Genomic DNA, 19,346 nt, shown 5'->3' with positions numbered 1-19,346 from the left:
AGCATAACCAGATGTGTTTGGTCTGCGCCCCTACAAGCTCTGAGAGTACAGAGGCAGTTCTAAAGGCCGCCCACTGAGTGTCATCAGTGACATCACAAAGGGTCAGGGCAGCATAGGTGATCGCAAGGGGAAAGCGGAACAGTTGCAGGAGCGACAGCGACAGGGCAGGAGCACAGGGACCTTCAAGGCATTCCTGAGCACAGCCCACTTCTCGCCATGCCACTCCCGCATGCGCGCAAGAGCCGGCGAATCTGCCTCTCCTGTTCCCCTCCCTTTGCCAGCTCTGCTTCTCAGTCTGGTGAGACTGGTGGCGAGGTGATGGAGGTGAGACCTCCCCGCAGGCCAAAGTTGGCTTGGCAGGCGTGGACTCCAGAAGAGGAGGAGGAGGAGGAGATGGAAAAGAAGGAGATCATAAATCCACGTGAGTAATGGGTGGGAAGCACTGGGGACAGCGGTCATGCTTTACTGAAAGCTGGCACCCACTTCTCCTGGCACCTCCTTTCCTGAAACTCCCTTTCCCAGCATGGAGTCCAGCTCCAGCTAAAGGGATAGTGGAACCACGGGATCCAGGGATGGTTGGGAGTGGAGGACCTCAAAGCCCTCACGGGCCCAGCCCCTGTTGTGGGCTGGTTGCCACCCACTGGATCAGGCTGCCCGCAGCCGCATCCAGCCTGGCCTCGAGCACCTCCAAGGATGGGGCAGCTGCAGCTTCTCTGGCCAGCCAGCGCCAGTGCTAACCTCTCCCAGACCGTTGGGATGGGTGCCAAGAGGCTGCTGGGCTGGCAGGATGTCAGGGAAGCAGGCAGGATGGATGGCTCCATGCCATGCGCTGGGGCCGCTCTTTCCCTCACTCCTTGCCTTCAGCCCCTCTCTATGGTGCTCATTCTTCTCCTCCTTGCTTAGGTTTTGAGATATTGGAGCACTGGAGACGAGCAGCCATTGCATGCATCTGCGAGTTTCTGAGGAGAAAGGACAAGGCAAGAGCAGCTGTTTCCACTCACTGTGGAAACAGCCCCGGTTCTTCTGCAGGCCGCTACCCTGCAGGCATAGCACCGCACCCCATGATGCTTGGGGTGCTGCTGGCCGTGGATCTCACCTTCATGCCCCCTCTTGCTCCCTCTGTGACTACCAGGATGAGCAACAGAAAATCAGATTCCTGAGAAGCATCTGCACGCTGTGCAAATGCAAGGACACGTCGCTCAACTTGGATGCTTTCTGCCGAGAAAACCGGCTGGCAGCGAATGTCCAGGTGGGGAGATAGGCAGTGGGCTGGAAATGGGGGCATGGACTCCCCTGCACCCTTTTGTGGACAAGGCTGGCACGGGGAAAATTGAGCATGGACACGGAAGTGTCTTCTGGTGGCTGCCACGTCCCACCCATCCCATCCCTCTTGGTTCTGTAGGTGCTGATCGATGAGGAGCCCAAGCACACTTTGGGCTCAGAAATAAAGCAGGAAGCCATGAAGAGCTTTGCCAACATGAGGTAGCTGCCCAGACCCACATTTGGCTAGCATGGCCCCAGGGCAGGCTCCTGGCAGCCCTGAAGCTGGCAGGGAGGCTTCCTCCTCCCCATGGAGGTCCACGTCCTCCTTCCCATAGCCTCAAGGCACGGTGTCCAACAGACTTCTCTCTCCCCTTCCAGCACTGTGGAGACAGCACTGGAAGGCCAAACGGAGAGCATCCTGAATTCTTGCTTCAACAGTGTCTTCTTTTTGCCTCCGGAACTGTGCATACCAGAAAAGGAGAAAAGACTCTACCTTGAGGTGTGTGCTGGGTGGGCCACCGGAGCCCCGGGTCCCTTTGGGCTGCTCCCTGGCTCCTTGTGCTGAGACCATAGGAGAGCCAGGCAGGGCAGGAAACCAGCTTTGCTTTTCCACCCTCGTCTCTTCTCTGGGGATAGGGTTAGGATGAGGTGCCCCATGAGGGGCCCTTCTGCAACTCTGTGTCCTCTTGCAGACCATGAGTGCCATGGACAGCATGCTAGAAGCCTTGGTGCAGAACTGCCCCAACAGCAGAATGAGGGAGGAGCTGCACAGCATCTTTCAGGTCTGGCAGTTGCAAAGAGCGGGGTCACTAGGAGGGATGCGATTGTCCCTACTGCAGTGACACAGAGCCTCCTTGCACGTGACGGTCCTGCAAAGGATCCCTGTGCCCCTGCTGCTCTGTTCTTCCTTCCCCGTGGGGAAGATCCCAGAGCTCCTGCTGGAGCGGCAGAAGCTCCCAGGGCAAGTACCAGCAGATTCTCTCTTTGCAGGCTCTGCTCCACTTCTTCAGCTCCCAGCAGATGCATGTCCGTACGAGAGCCCTGCATGGGGTTTTAATGATGATCACGAGTTTTATGGAAAAAGTAAGGAGCCAAGCACCCTCCAGCCAGGCTGTCTCCCATTCTCCATATCCCAGAGCAGCTCAGGGGTGCAGCTGCAGCCAGGGTGCAGCTGGGAGCTCTCAGCCAGGCTCTGCTCCAAACAAGGGCTTTTGCCCCATCTTTGCCCCCACTCTTCCCTCTCCAGGCCCTGCTCTGCCTCCGCTCAACCCTTCCTCTCTTCTCCTTCTCTCACCCAGGACTGGGACAGCGCTGAAAATTACAAGCCACTCATCGAGGTGTACTTCCCAATCCTGGGAAAGCTGCTGGGTCACCTCTGCCTTTTCAATCATGGCTTCGATAGCACCAGAATTCCAACTTCAGAAGCGCTTCATTGCCTCCACGCATTTGTCCAACAAGAAAGAAGTAAGAGAAGATGGGTTGGGCAGCATCTCTCTGCTCCTATGTCTGCTCGTTTCTCCTATTCTTATGCTTCGTGAAGCCTGACCATGGAGTTTGCAAGTTCCCCAAGCTCCTTTACTCTTCTGAGCAGCTTCACCATTCCTAAGCTCCCTCTTGTTCCCAGCACCCATCACCTTTAGCTGTGTAATCCCTTTCCTTCACTCTCCTCAACCCATAGGGTCCCATCAACCTATGTCTGCTCACCATTGCTCTCCATGCACAGGTCTCCTACACCACGGGTCCCCTCTACTGTGGGTCTCCTCAGAACTCCGTTTTCAGTTTAAAGCACCTTTCACCAATTGCTGAGTTTGATGGCAAAGACATTGTTTCCTTCTGACTCTTCCATTCTCCCTCCCTTTTAGAAACAAGCATGTCAGAGGAGATGGAAAATTACGTGCATCTCTATGAGAAGCAGGAGGATAGAAAGCTCAGAGATGTTGACTTTCCCAGTCCCAGTGATTGCGCCAAGGTAATGTCCCGCCTTGCTGAGGATCTTGTCCATAGCATCAGCAGGAAACATTTGTGAGCAAGGGGAGTGCAAGGGCAGCAGATCCAGCCCTCCTGGCTGTCCGCAAGGCCTTCTTGCCAAATGCCCATGCCCCCACCTGCAGTCCATCTCCCAGAGCCCTCTCTTGCCATCCTGCGCCACGCAGTGGCAGAAGCTGATGCTGCCAGCTTTCCGACAGGCTCTGCTGCCCAGCATCTCTCTGCAGAGCTGCTCTCCCTGCTCGACCAAGAATGCTCAGTGTGGCATCTCCTCCCTCCCCTGCTTCCACCCACAGGCGTTTGGAGGATACCTCAGGCCTGCTGAGAGGATGGACATCGTCCTCACAGCCCTTGAAGCGATGGCTGACTCCAGCATCTATGACAAGGAGGCGGCCTGCAGTGTGATGGCCGTGGCCATGGAAGACCACGCCTTCTGGATGCCAGATGTAAGCAGCTTTTGGCCACTGCCCCATCCTTGAGCCGTTTCAGGCGCTGCTCTTCCCTCCCCAGCCGAGGCCTCTTGGGCTCCTGAAGCCATTCTTAGCGATGGGAAGTGCAGTGGTTTCAGCGGCACCTGTGGTAATGGTTGTGGTCTGTTCTTGCGTGTGTCCGCTTTAGAAAACCCCGATCATAACCTCCATCCGCAAGAACTTGAGGAGCATCACCACAAAGACAGCGCGGCACTGCCTGGACTCCCTGTTCCTCCTTCTGACCAGCCAGATGCCCACGGAAGAAGTCAGGAGCCTGCTGAAGTTCTCTCCACCAAGTGACAGGTACTGTCCTCAGCGGCCTGGAGGGCTTCTTCCAGGTGCCCCCTGCTCGCCCAGGGCTCTCCAAGCAACGTGGGCCTGCAGGGTTTTAGCTGTGGCTAAGGCAGCTCTGCCTACAATGTATTTGGGCTTGTAGCAGCAGCGCCCTGGACATGTGGGAGGTGATGCTCTGCATGCCGCGGACCTTGGAGAAGGTTTTGAAGGAGGTGACCAAGGGCTCACAGCTGAGCAGGCTGGTAGAAGGAGTCACAGAAGACACCTGTATCCTCTTCTTGGCTGTGAGTCAATGGATAACGCTTTGCTGCCCTTCAGGGCTGCGTGTGCCCCTGCAGGCTCTCACCTGGCTATGTCTATGTTTCAGCTAATGGCAAAGAGTGAAGATAATGAAGACTTTTTTGGTGACCTACGCCACCTCAAGGCTTTTCTGAAGCATCCAAGCGTGGAGATGCACAGCGTGGTGCTCAGAGGGCTTGTCATGCTCTCCGAGACACAGGAGAAGGTGAGTGGGGCGTTGTCAACTGAAGCGGCACTGGGCTTCTTGGGCAGCGACGGGAGGAGGGTGACGGTCACGGTGGGGCCTGCTGGCTTTGAGGAGCTTTGAGGATGGGACGTCAAAGCCCAGTAAAGCCCAGCTTTTATCGTGTCACCATCCAGAGTAGGTTGCCCCTGGCCCCATCCATCCTGGCCTTGAGCACCTCCAGGGGTGGGGTACCTACTTCTCCGGGCAGCCTCACCACCCTCTGAGAAAAGGATTTCCCCATTGGCCTCGCTGAGGCCCCATCAGTGCTCCCACGGCCGCTTCCGCTGCGACTGCCGTGCCAGCTGCCAGGAAGTGAGGAGGAGGCTGGAGCTCAGAGACTGGAGTGTTTTGCCCAGGCGGTCGTTCCCCGCATCAGACAAAGGAACTTGCGTTTCCTACAGGCAAGAAAAATGCGGGTCGTGCTGCCAGAGATCATGGCCACCCTGCAGGATGCCAGCACAGACATCAAGATGAAGGCCCTGTTTGTCCTTCAAAACATCATGGGCTGCGTGAAGAGGAAGGAGGCCAGCTCCATCGCTCTGCAGCACGCTGAGGAGCTCCTGCCTCTCTTTGTCGATGTAAGTGAGGCTGCTGTAGGAGGCAGAGCCCTCGCAGGGGCACCCTGCAGTGCCACCGCCTCTGGCCCAGCTGTGTGGGCAGCACTCGCTTTGGGCCCTCTCCCCTCCTCGCTCCTCCCGGGCTCCTTCCGGGCAGGGGGACAGCTGTGGGCCCTCGGAGAGCCCCGTGCCCAGCATCTGCTCCCCGCCATTGGCTTCCGGCCCTCCATGCATCCTCCGCTGCCTGTGCAAGGCCAGGCCAGGCCCGGTCCCCACGCATGGTGCAGGAGGGCTTGCAGGCGCTGCGTGCCACGGAGGCGGTGTGAAGGCAGCCCGGCCTCCTCGTGCTAAAATGCTCTTTCTCCCTCCCAGGAGTCCAGTGCTGTGCTGGTGTCCTCCATCCGTCTCTACAGAGACATGGTGCAGGCCGTGGTCTGGTACCACCGGCGCAGAATGAAGGGGATGGTGCGCAGGGGCCTGGTCCCACTGCTCCTTCGGATGAGCGATGAGAACCAGGACGTGGCTCAGGTACAGCTTTCCATCCCACCGGGGGCACGGTGACACCGTTTGGGTGCTGTGGGTGCCAGGCTGTGTGGCTGCTGCCCAAGGCCCGCAGGACAGGCCCAGCTCCCTGCTGTTCCTCGCACCGGAGCAGGCGGAGGGGTTCTGCTTCCACAGCCTGGGCTCAGAGCTCTGCTTCCCGCAGCCTGGGTGTCGAAGGCCTGGGATGGAGCCAGCTGGGAGCCCAGCCTTGTGCTAGGGATGGCCATGGAGGGACTGCGGCTCCGTGTCTCTGTGTGGCCATCACACCCTGATGTCCGTGTTCTGTTCCCTTCCCACAGCGTGCTGGGAAAAGGCTCCCGGCCCTGCCAAGAGGAGGGCAACGCCGGGTCTCCTTCCTCGGGCCGTGGTGCCATCTCCCAGCTTCTGCTTCCCCACAGGCCGCCAAGAGAGCCATTGTACAAATAGCCAATCTCCTGCGCTGGAACGACCTCCGGGAGCTGGCTGAGAAACAGGAGACGTGGAGGATCGCGCAGTGTTTGGTAAGGAGAGCCCCAGAGCCCCAGAGCAACAGGCACAGCGCGGGGAGCTGGGGAGCGTCTGCAATCCCCATGTTCTTGTGCTCCCTCCAGCTGCAGCGGGACCAGAGCAAGGCAGAGGAATACCTGCAGCAGAGCCAGGCCTACCTGCAGGACCCTCAGGCGGCCTTGCGACAGGAGGCCGCGAGGTTCATTGGTGAGCCACAGCCCCTTTGTCCCTCCCTTGGCAGTGGTTGGTGGTCCCAGCCACTGCCCTGTGGCCCTAAGAGCCCTGGGGTGGGTCCCAGGGCCCTGGTGCCTTGCTCAGGCCCCCCTCGGCCACTCTCGCTGCTGGGGAGCAGTGCGGCTCTGCTGCTGGGAGCAGGGTCTGACGGCTGCTCTGTGCCTAGGTCTTGCTGCGCGCTACTCAAGGGACCTGAGCGAGGAGAAGCTACAGGACATCATCACGGGTAAGCGAGGGCTGTGGTGTGTGTACTGAAGCTGGGGGCAGAGACCCCCGTGCCTCGCTCTCCTCCAAGGAAATCTGTGGGGCAGAGGGACGATACAGAACCACAGAGTCCTAGAAAGGTTGACTTTCAAGCGACCTTAAGGATCTCAGAACCAGGGAATCCTAGAGAGATGGGATTGGAAGGGATCTGAAAGATCATGCAGCCATGAGATCCTGGGATAATTCAGTGGAAAGGGAGCTCAAAGATCCTACAACCATGAAATCCCAGAGCGGTAGAAGGGTTAGGTTGGAAAGAACGTTAAAGGCCATCCTGTTCCAACCCCCTACTGTGTCGTGGATGCCCCGAACTGGATCAGGCTGCTTAGGCTAAATCCAACCTGGCCTTGACCACCTCAAGAGATGGAACCCACGTGCTTTCTGGGCTGCCTGTGCCAGGGCCTCCCTGCCCTCTGAGGAAAGAACTTCCTCCTGAGTCAGAGTCAGAGGAAAGGGCAGCAAGGCTGATGTTGTGGTGGGAGCCCAAGCTCGATGAAGAGGGAGATGATATCGTGCCATTGTCCCTGATGTCTGCTGGAAGTAGAGTGCCTGGAGAGGAAAGTCTTGGGGAGATTCCTGCGGTGTGTGGAGACCCTCCTTTGCAGGATGTGAGAGTCAAGGAGGGAATGCGTCCACCTGCAAACAGGGAAGGAAGGACATGTGGGTTAAGTGATGCTGATGATCTCAAAGGTCTTTTCCAATTGAGATGATTTGGTGATTCTAATGCATTTGGCTCTTTCCTGATCGGCCGCTCCGTTTGTCCTGCCCAGCCTGGGACAGAGACGTGTGGCATTGGCACGGTCTGCGGAGTTTGCCTGCGATCTCTGCAGCTTGCCTCATCCCTGCTCTGTTTCTTCCTGTTGCAGCCCTCATGCCTTTGGCCAGTGACGCCGAGAGCTCGGTCCAAAGCTTGGCAGTGCAGACCACACTGATCCTCAGAGCAACCATGAGGACAGCAGCATCACGACGGGGCCTGCGAGCGCTGTGCTGTCTGTTCCGCTGAGCTGCAGCACTCCTGTGACAGCTCTGTCCCTCGCAGGAGCACAGCAAACCCAGTGCCCTGCTGCCCTTCACACTGGGACGTCCCTGCCTGTGCTCAGCAGGCGCCGCCATTCCTGGCCTCTGCTCCTGGCGGCTGTACAGCGCATCCCTCTGCACCCCCGAGGCCACGGCTGTCCAAGCTGTTGGCTTGGCTGAGCAGCACTGAGTGAAGAGGAATTGTCTCAGGCCACATCAATGCACATATATATGAACAGTGTATTATGTACTATGTAATAATGTAATGAGTGTAATGTGTGTAACATTATGTATATATGTATATATATAAGATAGGGAAGTAACAAACCTTTTTTTTTTTGTATATCCATGTATATATCTTTTTGTATATAATAAAATATTTTTAAATATTTAAAAACAGTCCCTTCAAAAAGATTTGACCTTTTTTCCTTGAAACTAATGCAGCAATGTCTGTTTCGGTGGAAATGGCTGCAATTGTAAGTGAGTTGTCGTGGTGCTCATCAGAGATTTTGGATCCAGTTTTACACATGGATTCTCCAAGGGGAAATCATGAGCCAACCTGCTAGCTTTCTCTAAAGTCATCACTGGCTGTGTAGTTGGGCGGAGAGCAGTGGATGTTGCACGGGCGGATGGAGGGGAATCGCCCTGGGTCACTGTGGCCAGAAGAGACTCCAGCAGGGGCAGTTCCCGTGGGGGGAGGAAGCAGGGGCAGATGGTCCTGCTGTGCAGATGTACAGGCAGGCATAAAGATACCTCACGTGTCATGGCTCTTCTGCCTCCACATTGTTTGGGTCCTGGCAGTTTTGTCTTTAGGCAGGGACTCAGTCAAGGCTGTACACCCAGAGCAGGATTTTCCAGGTGGCGACTGGTCACCAGTGCTGCCCCCCAGGGCTCAGTACTGGGGCCACTGCTATTGAACACCTTTATCAGTGATCTTGATGAGGGGACTGAGCGCACCCTCAGTACGGTCACAGACCACACCAAGTTGGGAGGGAGCGCTGATCTGCCAGAGGGGAGAAAGGCGCTGCAGAGGGACCTGGAGAGAGTGCATCGATGGGCCAAGGCAAACTGTGTGAGTTGCCATAGGGCCAAGTGTCGGGTCCTGCATTTTGGCCACAACAGCCCCAGGCAACCCTACAGGCTTGGGGAGGAGTGGCTGGAGAGCTGCCTGACGGAAAGGGACCTTGGTGGACTGATGGACAGTCGGCTGAATATGAGCCAGCAGTGTGCCCAGGTGGCCAGGGAGGCCAATGGCACCCTGGCTTGGCTCAGGAATGGTGTGGTGAGCAGGACCAGGGAAGCCATCCTGCCCCTGTACTGGGCACTGGTGAGGCCTCACCTCGAGTGCTGGGTTCAGTTTTGGGCAGCTCAGTACAGAAGGGACATGGAGGTGCTGCAGCAGGTCCAAAGAAGGGCAGCAAGGCTGGGGGAGGGCTTGGAGAATATGGCCTACGAGGAGAGACTGAAGGAGCTGGGGCTGTTCAGCCTGGGGAAAGGGAGGCTGAGGGGAGACCTTATGGCTCTCCTCAGTTACCTGAAAGGTGATTGCAGTGAGAGCCGGGCTGCTCTCTTCTCACTGGTGACAGGACAAGGGGAAATGGCCTCAGGTTGTGCCAGGGGAGGTTTAGGTTGGATACCAGGAAGAACTGCCTTCCAGGAAGCGTTGTTAAGCGCTGGAATGGGCTCCCCAGGGAGGTGTGGGTGAGTCACCATCCCTGGATGTGTTTAAGAACCGTCTGGATGTGGTGCTCAGGGACATGATTTAGTGGAGGGCTGTTAGGGTAGTATGGTTAGGTTGCGGTTGGATTTGATGCTCTTGAAGGTCTTTTCCAACCTGAGCAATTCTATGATTCTATGATTCTATCGGCAAGGGAGAAATGGTGCACCGGCCGGTGAAATCCGTTCCGTTATGTACCCTAAACCCAACGCAAGTGATGCCTCCCCTGGCACTCACTGCTTGAGCGCCTCAGGCTCACAATCTTCCCAACACTGTTGCTGTGATACATCTCCACCTAAGGACTGCTACCAAACTGCTGTCTTTAGGTATGCTTTGTACTTTGAAATATCTGCAGCATTTTGAAGTTAGCACATCCGTTCTGCTTTGTGTTTGGATAGGAGAGCGATATTCCAAAGTGAGCACATGTGTCCTGTCCTGTGCTTGGCTCTCCCCATCCTTTGCCTGACTGTCCCCATGCCGTCCTATGCTGGGCTCTCCCACCCTGCGTATTTTCCTTATCCTGTGCTGTGTCAGTCCTACCCGAGTCAGTGCAGCCCATTCTCAACTTCACTCTATCCATCAGCTTTCTTCACGAATCAATAACATTCATGAGCGTTTTGTAAGTTCAGTAAGGGGCTCCACTGCATACCAAAAAAATATACTGGAAACAACAGGTTCACAGGAAGGTTCTAAGTTCAGGAATATGCTACATACAAAAAATACTGGAAACTTGCACTGCAGAAACACAGTCTGCCTCTGTTGTGGTTTTGTGATTTTCTGTTGTCACTATTCCACACCACAACACCGTGTGGAGCAGCGGGACTTAACGAGCGAATGTCGTGGTTCCGTTTACTGCCTTTTATGGGCACTTCGAGTATCCCGATGGCGGGGCAGCATCCCCGGAGGAGCAGGCGGGCAGAGGCGGTGGGGCGGAGCTCCGGTCGGGACCCGAGCGCCTGTCTCTGTCGCTCGGCTCAGCCGCCTCGGCTCCCGCGGAGCAAAGCACGTGCTTTCCCTCGCACTGTCGTGGTTTGCCTGGCATTTGGGATGCTCTTGTCTCTCTCGTTCTGTTTGACTCGGTTAATTCAGTGAATTCCCGTTCCTCCTCGATCGCCGCCGTTGCGTTTTCTCTTGGTTCAAACTATCTGCCAGCTCTCTGCCCTTCCCCCTCTCCCGGAGCGCACGCGGCCCGGGGCCGGCCGGCTCGCGGAAGCCTCTGGAGCCCTTCCTTTTTTCTTTTTCCCGGGGCTGTGCCCCCCCGTCACGGACTTCTATCTAGGGATAACCCCGTGACAGCCTCACACACAGTGAGGGTGGTGAGGCACGGGAAAAGGTTGCGTGGAGATGCGGTTGACGCCCCATCCCTGGAGACTTTAAAGGCAGGGCTGGAGCGGGCCCGGGCATCCTGATGGAGCTGTGGTGTCCCTGTTCATTGGGGGGGAGTTGGACTAGATGGCCTTCAGAGGTCCCTTCCAACTCTAAGGATTCTGTGATTGTATGATTCTGTGCCCTGGGGTGTGAACGGATGCAGTGTTTGGTGCGATCCGTTCTTTGTGCCACACGCGAGCATAACCAGATGTGTTTGGTCTGCGCCCCTACAAGCTCTGAGAGTACAGAGGCAGTTCTAAAGGCCGCCCACTGAGTGTCATCAGTGACATCACAAAGGGTCAGGGCAGCATAGGTGATCGCAAGGGGAAGGCGGAACAGTTGCAGGAGCGACAGCGACAGGGCAGGAGCACAGGGACCTTCAAGGCATTCCTGAGCACAGCCCACTTCTCGCCATGCCACTCCCGCATGCGCGCAAGAACCGGCGAATCTGCCTCTCCTGTTCCCCTCCCTTTGCCAGCTCTGCTTCTCAGTCTGGTGAGACTGGTGGCGAGGTGATGGAGGTGAGACCTCCCCGCAGGCCAAAGTTGGCTTGGCAGGCGTGGACTCCAGAAGAGGAGGAGGAGGAGGAGATGGAAAAGAAGGAGATCATAAATCCACGTGAGTAATGGGTGGGAAGCACTGGGGACAGCGGTCATGCTTTACTGAAAGCTGGCACCCACTTCTCCTGGCACCTCCTTTCCTGAAACTCCCTTTCCCAGCATGGAGTCCAGCTCCAGCTAAAGGGATAGTGGAACCACGGGATCCAGGGATGGTTGGGAGTGGAGGACCTCAAAGCCCTCACGGGCCCAGCCCCTGTTGTGGGCTGGTTGCCACCCACTGGATCAGGCTGCCCGCAGCCGCATCCAGCCTGGCCTCGAGCACCTCCAAGGATGGGGCAGCTGCAGCTTCTCTGGCCAGCCAGCGCCAGTGCTAACCTCTCCCAGACCGTTGGGATGGGTGCCAAGAGGCTGCTGGGCTGGCAGGATGTCAGGGAAGCAGGCAGGATGGATGGCTCCATGCCATGCGCTGGGGCCGCTCTTTCCCTCACTCCTTGCCTTCAGCCCCTCTCTATGGTGCTCATTCTTCTCCTCCTTGCTTAGGTTTTGAGATATTGGAGCACTGGAGACGAGCAGCCATTGCATGCATCTGCGAGTTTCTGAGGAGAAAGGACAAGGCAAGAGCAGCTGTTTCCACTCACTGTGGAAACAGCCCCGGTTCTTCTGCAGGCCGCTACCCTGCAGGCATAGCACCGCACCCCATGATGCTTGGGGTGCTGCTGGCCGTGGATCTCACCTTCATGCCCCCTCTTGCTCCCTCTGTGACTACCAGGATGAGCAACAGAAAATCAGATTCCTGAGAAGCATCTGCACGCTGTGCAAATGCAAGGACACGTCGCTCAACTTGGATGCTTTCTGCCGAGAAAACCGGCTGGCAGCGAATGTCCAGGTGGGGAGATAGGCAGTGGGCTGGAAATGGGGGCATGGACTCCCCTGCACCCTTTTGTGGACAAGGCTGGCACGAGGAAAATTGAGCATGGACACGGAAGTGTCTTCTGGTGGCTGCCACGTCCCACCCATCCCATCCCTCTTGGTTCTGTAGGTGCTGATCGATGAGGAGCCCAAGCACACTTTGGGCTCAGAAATAAAGCAGGAAGCCATGAAGAGCTTTGCCAACATGAGGTAGCTGCCCAGACCCACATTTGGCTAGCATGGCCCCAGGGCAGGCTCCTGGCAGCCCTGAAGCTGGCAGGGAGGCTTCCTCCTCCCCATGGAGGTCCACGTCCTCCTTCCCATAGCCTCAAGGCACGGTGTCCAACAGACTTCTCTCTCCCCTTCCAGCACTGTGGAGACAGCACTGGAAGGCCAAACGGAGAGCATCCTGAATTCTTGCTTCAACAGTGTCTTCTTTTTGCCTCCGGAACTGTGCATACCAGAAAAGGAGAAAAGACTCTACCTTGAGGTGTGTGCTGGGTGGGCCACCGGAGCCCCGGGTCCCTTTGGGCTGCTCCCTGGCTCCTTGTGCTGAGACCATAGGAGAGCCAGGCAGGGCAGGAAACCAGCTTTGCTTTTCCACCCTCGTCTCTTCTCTGGGGATAGGGTTAGGATGAGGTGCCCCATGAGGGGCCCTTCTGCAACTCTGTGTCCTCTTGCAGACCATGAGTGCCATGGACAGCATGCTAGAAGCCTTGGTGCAGAACTGCCCCAACAGCAGAATGAGGGAGGAGCTGCACAGCATCTTTCAGGTCTGGCAGTTGCAAAGAGCGGGGTCACTAGGAGGGATGCGATTGTCCCTACTGCAGTGACACAGAGCCTCCTTGCACGTGACGGTCCTGCAAAGGATCCCTGTGCCCCTGCTGCTCTGTTCTTCCTTCCCCGTGGGGAAGATCCCAGAGCTCCTGCTGGAGCGGCAGAAGCTCCCAGGGCAAGTACCAGCAGATTCTCTCTTTGCAGGCTCTGCTCCACTTCTTCAGCTCCCAGCAGATGCATGTCCGTACGAGAGCCCTGCATGGGGTTTTAATGATGATCACGAGTTTTATGGAAAAAGTAAGGAGCCAAGCACCCTCCAGCCAGGCTGTCTCCCATTCTCCATATCCCAGAGCAGCTCAGGGGTGCAGCTGCAGCCAGGGTGCAGCTGGGAGCTCTCAGCCAGGCTCTGCTCCAAACAAGGGCTTTTGCCCCATCTTTGCCCCCACTCTTCCCTCTCCAGGCCCTGCTCTGCCTCCGCTCAACCCTTCCTCTCTTCTCCTTCTCTCACCCAGGACTGGGACAGCGCTGAAAATTACAAGCCACTCATCGAGGTGTACTTCCCAATCCTGGGAAAGCTGCTGGGTCACCTCTGCCTTTTCAATCATGGCTTCGATAGCACCAGAATTCCAACTTCAGAAGCGCTTCATTGCCTCCACGCATTTGTCCAACAAGAAAGAAGTAAGAGAAGATGGGTTGGGCAGCATCTCTCTGCTCCTATGTCTGCTCGTTTCTCCTATTCTTATGCTTCGTGAAGCCTGACCATGGAGTTTGCAAGTTCCCCAAGCTCCTTTACTCTTCTGAGCAGCTTCACCATTCCTAAGCTCCCTCTTGTTCCCAGCACCCATCACCTTTAGCTGTGTAATCCCTTTCCTTCACTCTCCTCAACCCATAGGGTCCCATCAACCTATGTCTGCTCACCATTGCTCTCCATGCACAGGTCTCCTACACCACGGGTCCCCTCTACTGTGGGTCTCCTCAGAACTCCGTTTTCAGTTTAAAGCACCTTTCACCAATTGCTGAGTTTGATGGCAAAGACATTGTTTCCTTCTGACTCTTCCATTCTCCCTCCCTTTTAGAAACAAGCATGTCAGAGGAGATGGAAAATTACGTGCATCTCTATGAGAAGCAGGAGGATAGAAAGCTCAGAGATGTTGACTTTCCCAGTCCCAGTGATTGCGCCAAGGTAATGTCCCGCCTTGCTGAGGATCTTGTCCATAGCATCAGCAGGAAACATTTGTGAGCAAGGGGAGTGCAAGGGCAGCAGATCCAGCCCTCCTGGCTGTCCGCAAGGCCTTCTTGCCAAATGCCCATGCCCCCACCTGCAGTCCATCTCCCAGAGCCCTCTCTTGCCATCCTGCGCCACGCAGTGGCAGAAGCTGATGCTGCCAGCTTTCCGACAGGCTCTGCTGCCCAGCATCTCTCTGCAGAGCTGCTCTCCCTGCTCGACCAAGAATGCTCAGTGTGGCATCTCCTCCCTCCCCTGCTTCCACCCACAGGCGTTTGGAGGATACCTCAGGCCTGCTGAGAGGATGGACATCGTCCTCACAGCCCTTGAAGCGATGGCTGACTCCAGCATCTATGACAAGGAGGCGGCCTGCAGTGTGATGGCCGTGGCCATGGAAGACCACGCCTTCTGGATGCCAGATGTAAGCAGCTTTTGGCCACTGCCCCATCCTTGAGCCGTTTCAGGCGCTGCTCTTCCCTCCCCAGCCGAGGCCTCTTGGGCTCCTGAAGCCATTCTTAGCGATGGGAAGTGCAGTGGTTTCAGCGGCACCTGTGGTAATGGTTGTGGTCTGTTCTTGCGTGTGTCCGCTTTAGAAAACCCCAATCATAACCTCCATCCGCAAGAACTTGAGGAGCATCACCACAAAGACAGCGCGGCACTGCCTGGACTCCCTGCTCCTCCTTCTGACCAGCCAGATGCCCACGGAAGAAGTCAGGAGCCTGCTGAAGTTCTCTCCACCAAGTGACAGGTACTGTCCTCAGCGGCCTGGAGGGCTTCTTCCAGGTGCCCCCTGCTCGCCCAGGGCTCTCCAAGCAACGTGGGCCTGCAGGGTTTTAGCTGTGGCTAAGGCAGCTCTGCCTACAATGTATTTGGGCTTGTAGCAGCAGCGCCCTGGACATGTGGGAGGTGATGCTCTGCATGCCGCGGACCTTGGAGAAGGTTTTGAAGGAGGTGACCAAGGGCTCACAGCTGAGCAGGCTGGTAGAAGGAGTCACAGAAGACACCTGTATCCTCTTCTTGGCTGTGAGTCAATGGATAACGCTTTGCTGCCCTTCAGGGCTGCGTGTGCCCCTGCAGGCTCTCACCTGGCTATGTCTATGTTTCAGCTAATGGCAAAGAGTGAAGATAATGAAGACTTTTTTGGTGACCTACGCCACCTCAAGGCTTTTCTGAAGCATCCAAGCGTGGAGATGCACAGCGTGGTGCTCAGAGGGCTTGTCATGCTCTCCGAGACACAGGAGAAGGTGAGTGGGGCGTTGTCAACTGAAGCGGCACTGGGCTTCTTGGGCAGCGACGGGAGGAGGGTGACGGTCACGGTGGGGCCTGCTGGCTTTGAGGAGCTTTGAGGATGGGACGTCAAAGCCCAGTAAAGCCCAGCTTTTATCGTGTCACCATCCAGAGTAGGTTGCCCCTGGCCCCATCCATCCTGGCCTTGAGCACCTCCAGGGGTGGGGTACCTACTTCTCCGGGCAGCCTCACCACCCTCTGAGAAAAGGATTTCCCCATTGGCCTCGCTGAGGCCCCATCAGTGCTCCCACGGCCGCTTCCGCTGCGACTGCCGTGCCAGCTGCCAGGAAGTGAGGAGGAGGCTGGAGCTCAGAGACTGGAGTGTTTTGCCCAGGCGGTCGTTCCCCGCATCAGACAAAGGAACTTGCGTTTCCTACAGGCAAGAAAAATGCGGGTCGTGCTGCCAGAGATCATGGCCACCCTGCAGGATGCCAGCACAGACATCAAGATGAAGGCCCTGTTTGTCCTTCAAAACATCATGGGCTGCGTGAAGAGGAAGGAGGCCAGCTCCATCGCTCTGCAGCACGCTGAGGAGCTCCTGCCTCTCTTTGTCGATGTAAGTGAGGCTGCTGTAGGAGGCAGAGCCCTCGCAGGGGCACCCTGCAGTGCCACCGCCTCTGGCCCAGCTGTGTGGGCAGCACTCGCTTTGGGCCCTCTCCCCTCCTCGCTCCTCCCGGGCTCCTTCCGGGCAGGGGGACAGCTGTGGGCCCTCGGAGAGCCCCGTGCCCAGCATCTGCTCCCCGCCATTGGCTTCCGGCCCTCCATGCATCCTCCGCTGCCTGTGCAAGGCCAGGCCAGGCCCGGTCCCCACGCATGGTGCAGGAGGGCTTGCAGGCGCTGCGTGCCACGGAGGCGGTGTGAAGGCAGCCCGGCCTCCTCGTGCTAAAATGCTCTTTCTCCCTCCCAGGAGTCCAGTGCTGTGCTGGTGTCCTCCATCCGTCTCTACAGAGACATGGTGCAGGCCGTGGTCTGGTGTCACCGGCGCAGAATGAAGGGGATGGTGCGCAGGGGCCTGGTCCCACTGCTCCTTCGGATGAGCGATGAGAACCAGGACGTGGCTCAGGTACAGCTTTCCATCCCACCGGGGGCACGGTGACACCGTTTGGGTGCTGTGGGTGCCAGGCTGTGTGGCTGCTGCCCGAGGCCCGCAGGACTGGCCCAGCTCCCTGCTGTTCCTCGCACCGGAGCAGGCGGAGGGGTTCTGCTTCCACAGCCTGGGCTCAGAGCTCTGCTTCCCGCAGCCTGGGTGTCGAAGGCCTGGGATGGAGCCAGCTGGGAGCCCAGCCTTGTGCTAGGGATGGCCATGGAGGGACTGCGGCTCCGTGTCTCTGTGTGGCCATCACACCCTGATGTCCGTGTTCTGTTCCCTTCCCACAGCGTGCTGGGAAAAGGCTCCCGGCCCTGCCAAGAGGAGGGCAACGCCGGGTCTCCTTCCTCGGGCCGTGGTGCCATCTCCCAGCTTCTGCTTCCCCACAGGCCGCCAAGAGAGCCATTGTACAAATAGCCAATCTCCTGCGCTGGAACGACCTCCGGGAGCTGGCTGAGAAACAGGAGACGTGGAGGATCGCGCAGTGTTTGGTAAGGAGAGCCCCAGAGCCCCAGAGCAACAGGCACAGCGCGGGGAGCTGGGGAGCGTCTGCAATCCCCATGTTCTTGTGCTCCCTCCAGCTGCAGCGGGACCAGAGCAGGGCAGAGGAATACCTGCAGCAGAGCCAGGCCTACCTGCAGGACCCTCAGGCGGCCTTGCGACAGGAGGCCGTGAGGTTCATTGGTGAGCCACAGCCCCTTTGTCCCTCCCTTGGCAGTGGTTGGTGGTCCCAGCCACTGCCCTGTGGCCCTAAGAGCTCCTGGGGTGGGTCCCAGGGCCCTGGTGCCTTGCTCAGGCCCCCCTCGGCCACTCTCGCTGCTGGGGAGCAGTGCGGCTCTGCTGCTGGGAGCAGGGTCTGACGGCTGCTCTGTGCCTAGGTCTTGCTGCGCGCTACTCAAGGGACCTGAGCGAGGAGAAGCTACAGGACATCATCACGGGTAAGCGAGGGCTGTGGTGTGTGTACTGAAGCTGGGGGCAGAGACCCCCGTGCCTCGCTCTCCTCCAAGGAAATCTGTGGGGCAGAGGGACGATACAGAACCACAGAGTCCTAGAAAGGTTGACTTTCAAGCGACCTTAAGGATCTCAGAACCAGGGAATCCTAGAGAGATGGGATTGGAAGGGATCTGAAAGATCATGCAGCCATGAGATCCTGGGATAATTCAGTGGAAAGGGAGCTCAAAGATCCTACAACCATGAAATCCCAGAGCGGTAGAAGGGTTAGGTTGGAAAGAACGTTAAAGGCCATCCTGTTCCAACCCCCTACTGTGTCGTGGATGCCCCGAACTGGATCAGGCTGCTTAGGCTAAATCCAACCTGGCCTTGACCACCTCAAGAGATGGAACCCACGTGCTTTCTGGGCTGCCTGTGCCAGGGCCTCCCTGCCCTCTGAGGAAAGAACTTCCTCCTGAGTCAGAGTCAGAGGAAAGGGCAGCAAGGCTGATGTTGTGGTGGGAGCCCAAGCTCGATGAAGAGGGAGATGATATCGTGTCATTGTCCCTGATGTCTGCTGGAAGTAGAGTGCCTGGAGAGGAAAGTCTTGGGGAGATTCCTGCGGTGTGTGGAGACCCTCCTTTGCAGGATGTGAGAGTCAAGGAGGGAATGCGTCCACCTGCAAACAGGGAAGGAAGGACATGTGGGTTAAGTGATGCTGATGATCTCAAAGGTCTTTTCCAATTGAGATGATTTGGTGATTCTAATGCATTTGGCTCTTTCCTGATCGGCCACTCCGTTTGTCCTGCCCAGCCTGGGACAGAGACGTGTGGCATTGGCACGGTCTGCGGAGTTTGCCTGCGATCTCTGCAGCTTGCCTCATCCCTGCTCTGTTTCTTCCTGTTGCAGCCCTCATGCCTTTGGCCAGTGACGCCGAGAGCTCGGTCCAAAGCTTGGCAGTGCAGACCACACTGATCCTCAGAGCAACCATGAGGACAGCAGCATCACGACGGGGCCTGCGAGCGCTGTGCTGTCTGTTCCGCTGAGCTGCAGCACTCCTGTGACAGCTCTGTCCCTCGCAGGAGCACAGCAAACCCAGTGCCCTGCTGCCCTTCACACTGGGACGTCCCTGCCTGTGCTCAGCAGGCGCCGCCATTCCTGGCCTCTGCTCCTGGCGGCTGTACAGCGCATCCCTCTGCACCCCCGAGGCCACGGCTGTCCAAGCTGTTGGCTTGGCTGAGCAGCACTGAGTGAAGAGGAATTGTCTCAGGCCACATCAATGCATATATATATGAACAGTGTATTATGTACTATGTAATAATGTAATGAGTGTAATGTGTGTAACATTATGTATATATGTATATATATAAGATAGGGAAGTAACAAACCTTTTTTTTTTTGTATATCCATGTATATATCTTTTTGTATATAATAAAATATTTTTAAATATTTAAAAACAGTCCCTTCAAAAAGATTTGACCTTTTTTTCCTTGAAACTAATGCAGCAATGTCTGTTTCGGTGGAAATGGCTGCAATTGTAAGTGAGTTGTCGTGGTGCTCATCAGAGATTTTGGATCCAGTTTTACACATGGATTCTCCAAGGGGAAATCATGAGCCAACCTGCTAGCTTTCTCTAAAGTCATCACTGGCTGTGTAGTTGGGCGGAGAGCAGTGGATGTTGCACGGGCGGATGGAGGGGAATCGCCCTGGGTCACTGTGGCCAGAAGAGACTCCAGCAGGGGCAGTTCCCGTGGGGGGAGGAAGCAGGGGCAGATGGTCCTGCTGTGCAGATGTACAGGCAGGCATAAAGATACCTCACGTGTCATGGCTCTTCTGCCTCCACATTGTT

The 19,346-nt window shown here is 56.9% G+C and overlaps 2 protein-coding genes across 2 annotated transcripts; both read left to right on the top strand.

The window, feature by feature from the left end:
* Positions 1-216: 216 nt before the first annotated feature.
* LOC146542478 (maestro heat-like repeat-containing protein family member 7) lies at positions 217-7,942 on the top strand. Its single transcript, XM_085211459.1, has 19 exons — positions 217-421; positions 904-977; positions 1,133-1,249; positions 1,403-1,482; positions 1,642-1,762; positions 1,956-2,045; positions 2,254-2,346; positions 2,562-2,727; positions 3,126-3,232; positions 3,546-3,695; positions 3,868-4,022; positions 4,159-4,297; positions 4,381-4,518; positions 4,941-5,117; positions 5,469-5,624; positions 6,038-6,139; positions 6,230-6,332; positions 6,526-6,585; positions 7,487-7,942. The coding sequence occupies exons 1-19, from the start codon at positions 217-219 to the stop codon at positions 7,621-7,623; spliced, it is 2,370 nt and encodes a 789-aa protein (XP_085067585.1). The 3' UTR covers positions 7,624-7,942.
* A 4,041-nt stretch (positions 7,943-11,983) lies between these two features.
* LOC146542477 (maestro heat-like repeat-containing protein family member 7) lies at positions 11,984-18,773 on the top strand. The gene is made up of 17 exons (XM_085211397.1): positions 11,984-12,040; positions 12,322-12,401; positions 12,561-12,681; positions 12,875-12,964; positions 13,173-13,265; positions 13,481-13,646; positions 14,045-14,151; positions 14,465-14,614; positions 14,787-14,941; positions 15,078-15,216; positions 15,300-15,437; positions 15,860-16,036; positions 16,388-16,543; positions 16,957-17,058; positions 17,149-17,251; positions 17,446-17,505; positions 18,407-18,773. Exons 1-17 carry the CDS (start codon positions 11,984-11,986, stop codon positions 18,541-18,543), a joined length of 2,031 nt encoding a protein of 676 aa, XP_085067523.1. The 3' UTR covers positions 18,544-18,773.
* The last annotated feature ends 573 nt before the right edge of the window (positions 18,774-19,346 follow it).

Source organism: Meleagris gallopavo, chromosome 30 (assembly GCF_905368555.1).
Source record: "Meleagris gallopavo chromosome 30, MGAL_WU_HG_1.1, whole genome shotgun sequence".
NCBI lineage: Eukaryota > Metazoa > Chordata > Aves > Galliformes > Phasianidae > Meleagris > Meleagris gallopavo.
This window is presented reverse-complemented; position numbering and strand designations above follow the sequence as displayed.

Coding starts and splice junctions, on each gene's coding strand:
- LOC146542478 (XM_085211459.1), top strand. CDS start 217: ATGCCACTCCCGCATGCGCGCAAGAGCCGGCGAATCTGCCTCTCCTGT. Junction 978..1,132: donor TTCTGAGGAGAAAGGACAAG/GCAAGAGCAGCT, acceptor TGTGACTACCAG/GATGAGCAACAGAAAATCAG. Junction 6,333..6,525: donor GGAGGCCGCGAGGTTCATTG/GTGAGCCACAGC, acceptor CTCTGTGCCTAG/GTCTTGCTGCGCGCTACTCA.
- LOC146542477 (XM_085211397.1), top strand. CDS start 11,984: ATGCTTGGGGTGCTGCTGGCCGTGGATCTCACCTTCATGCCCCCTCTT. Junction 12,041..12,321: donor TGCCCCCTCTTGCTCCCTCT/GTGACTACCAGG, acceptor TTGGTTCTGTAG/GTGCTGATCGATGAGGAGCC. Junction 12,965..13,172: donor AGCTGCACAGCATCTTTCAG/GTCTGGCAGTTG, acceptor CTCTCTTTGCAG/GCTCTGCTCCACTTCTTCAG.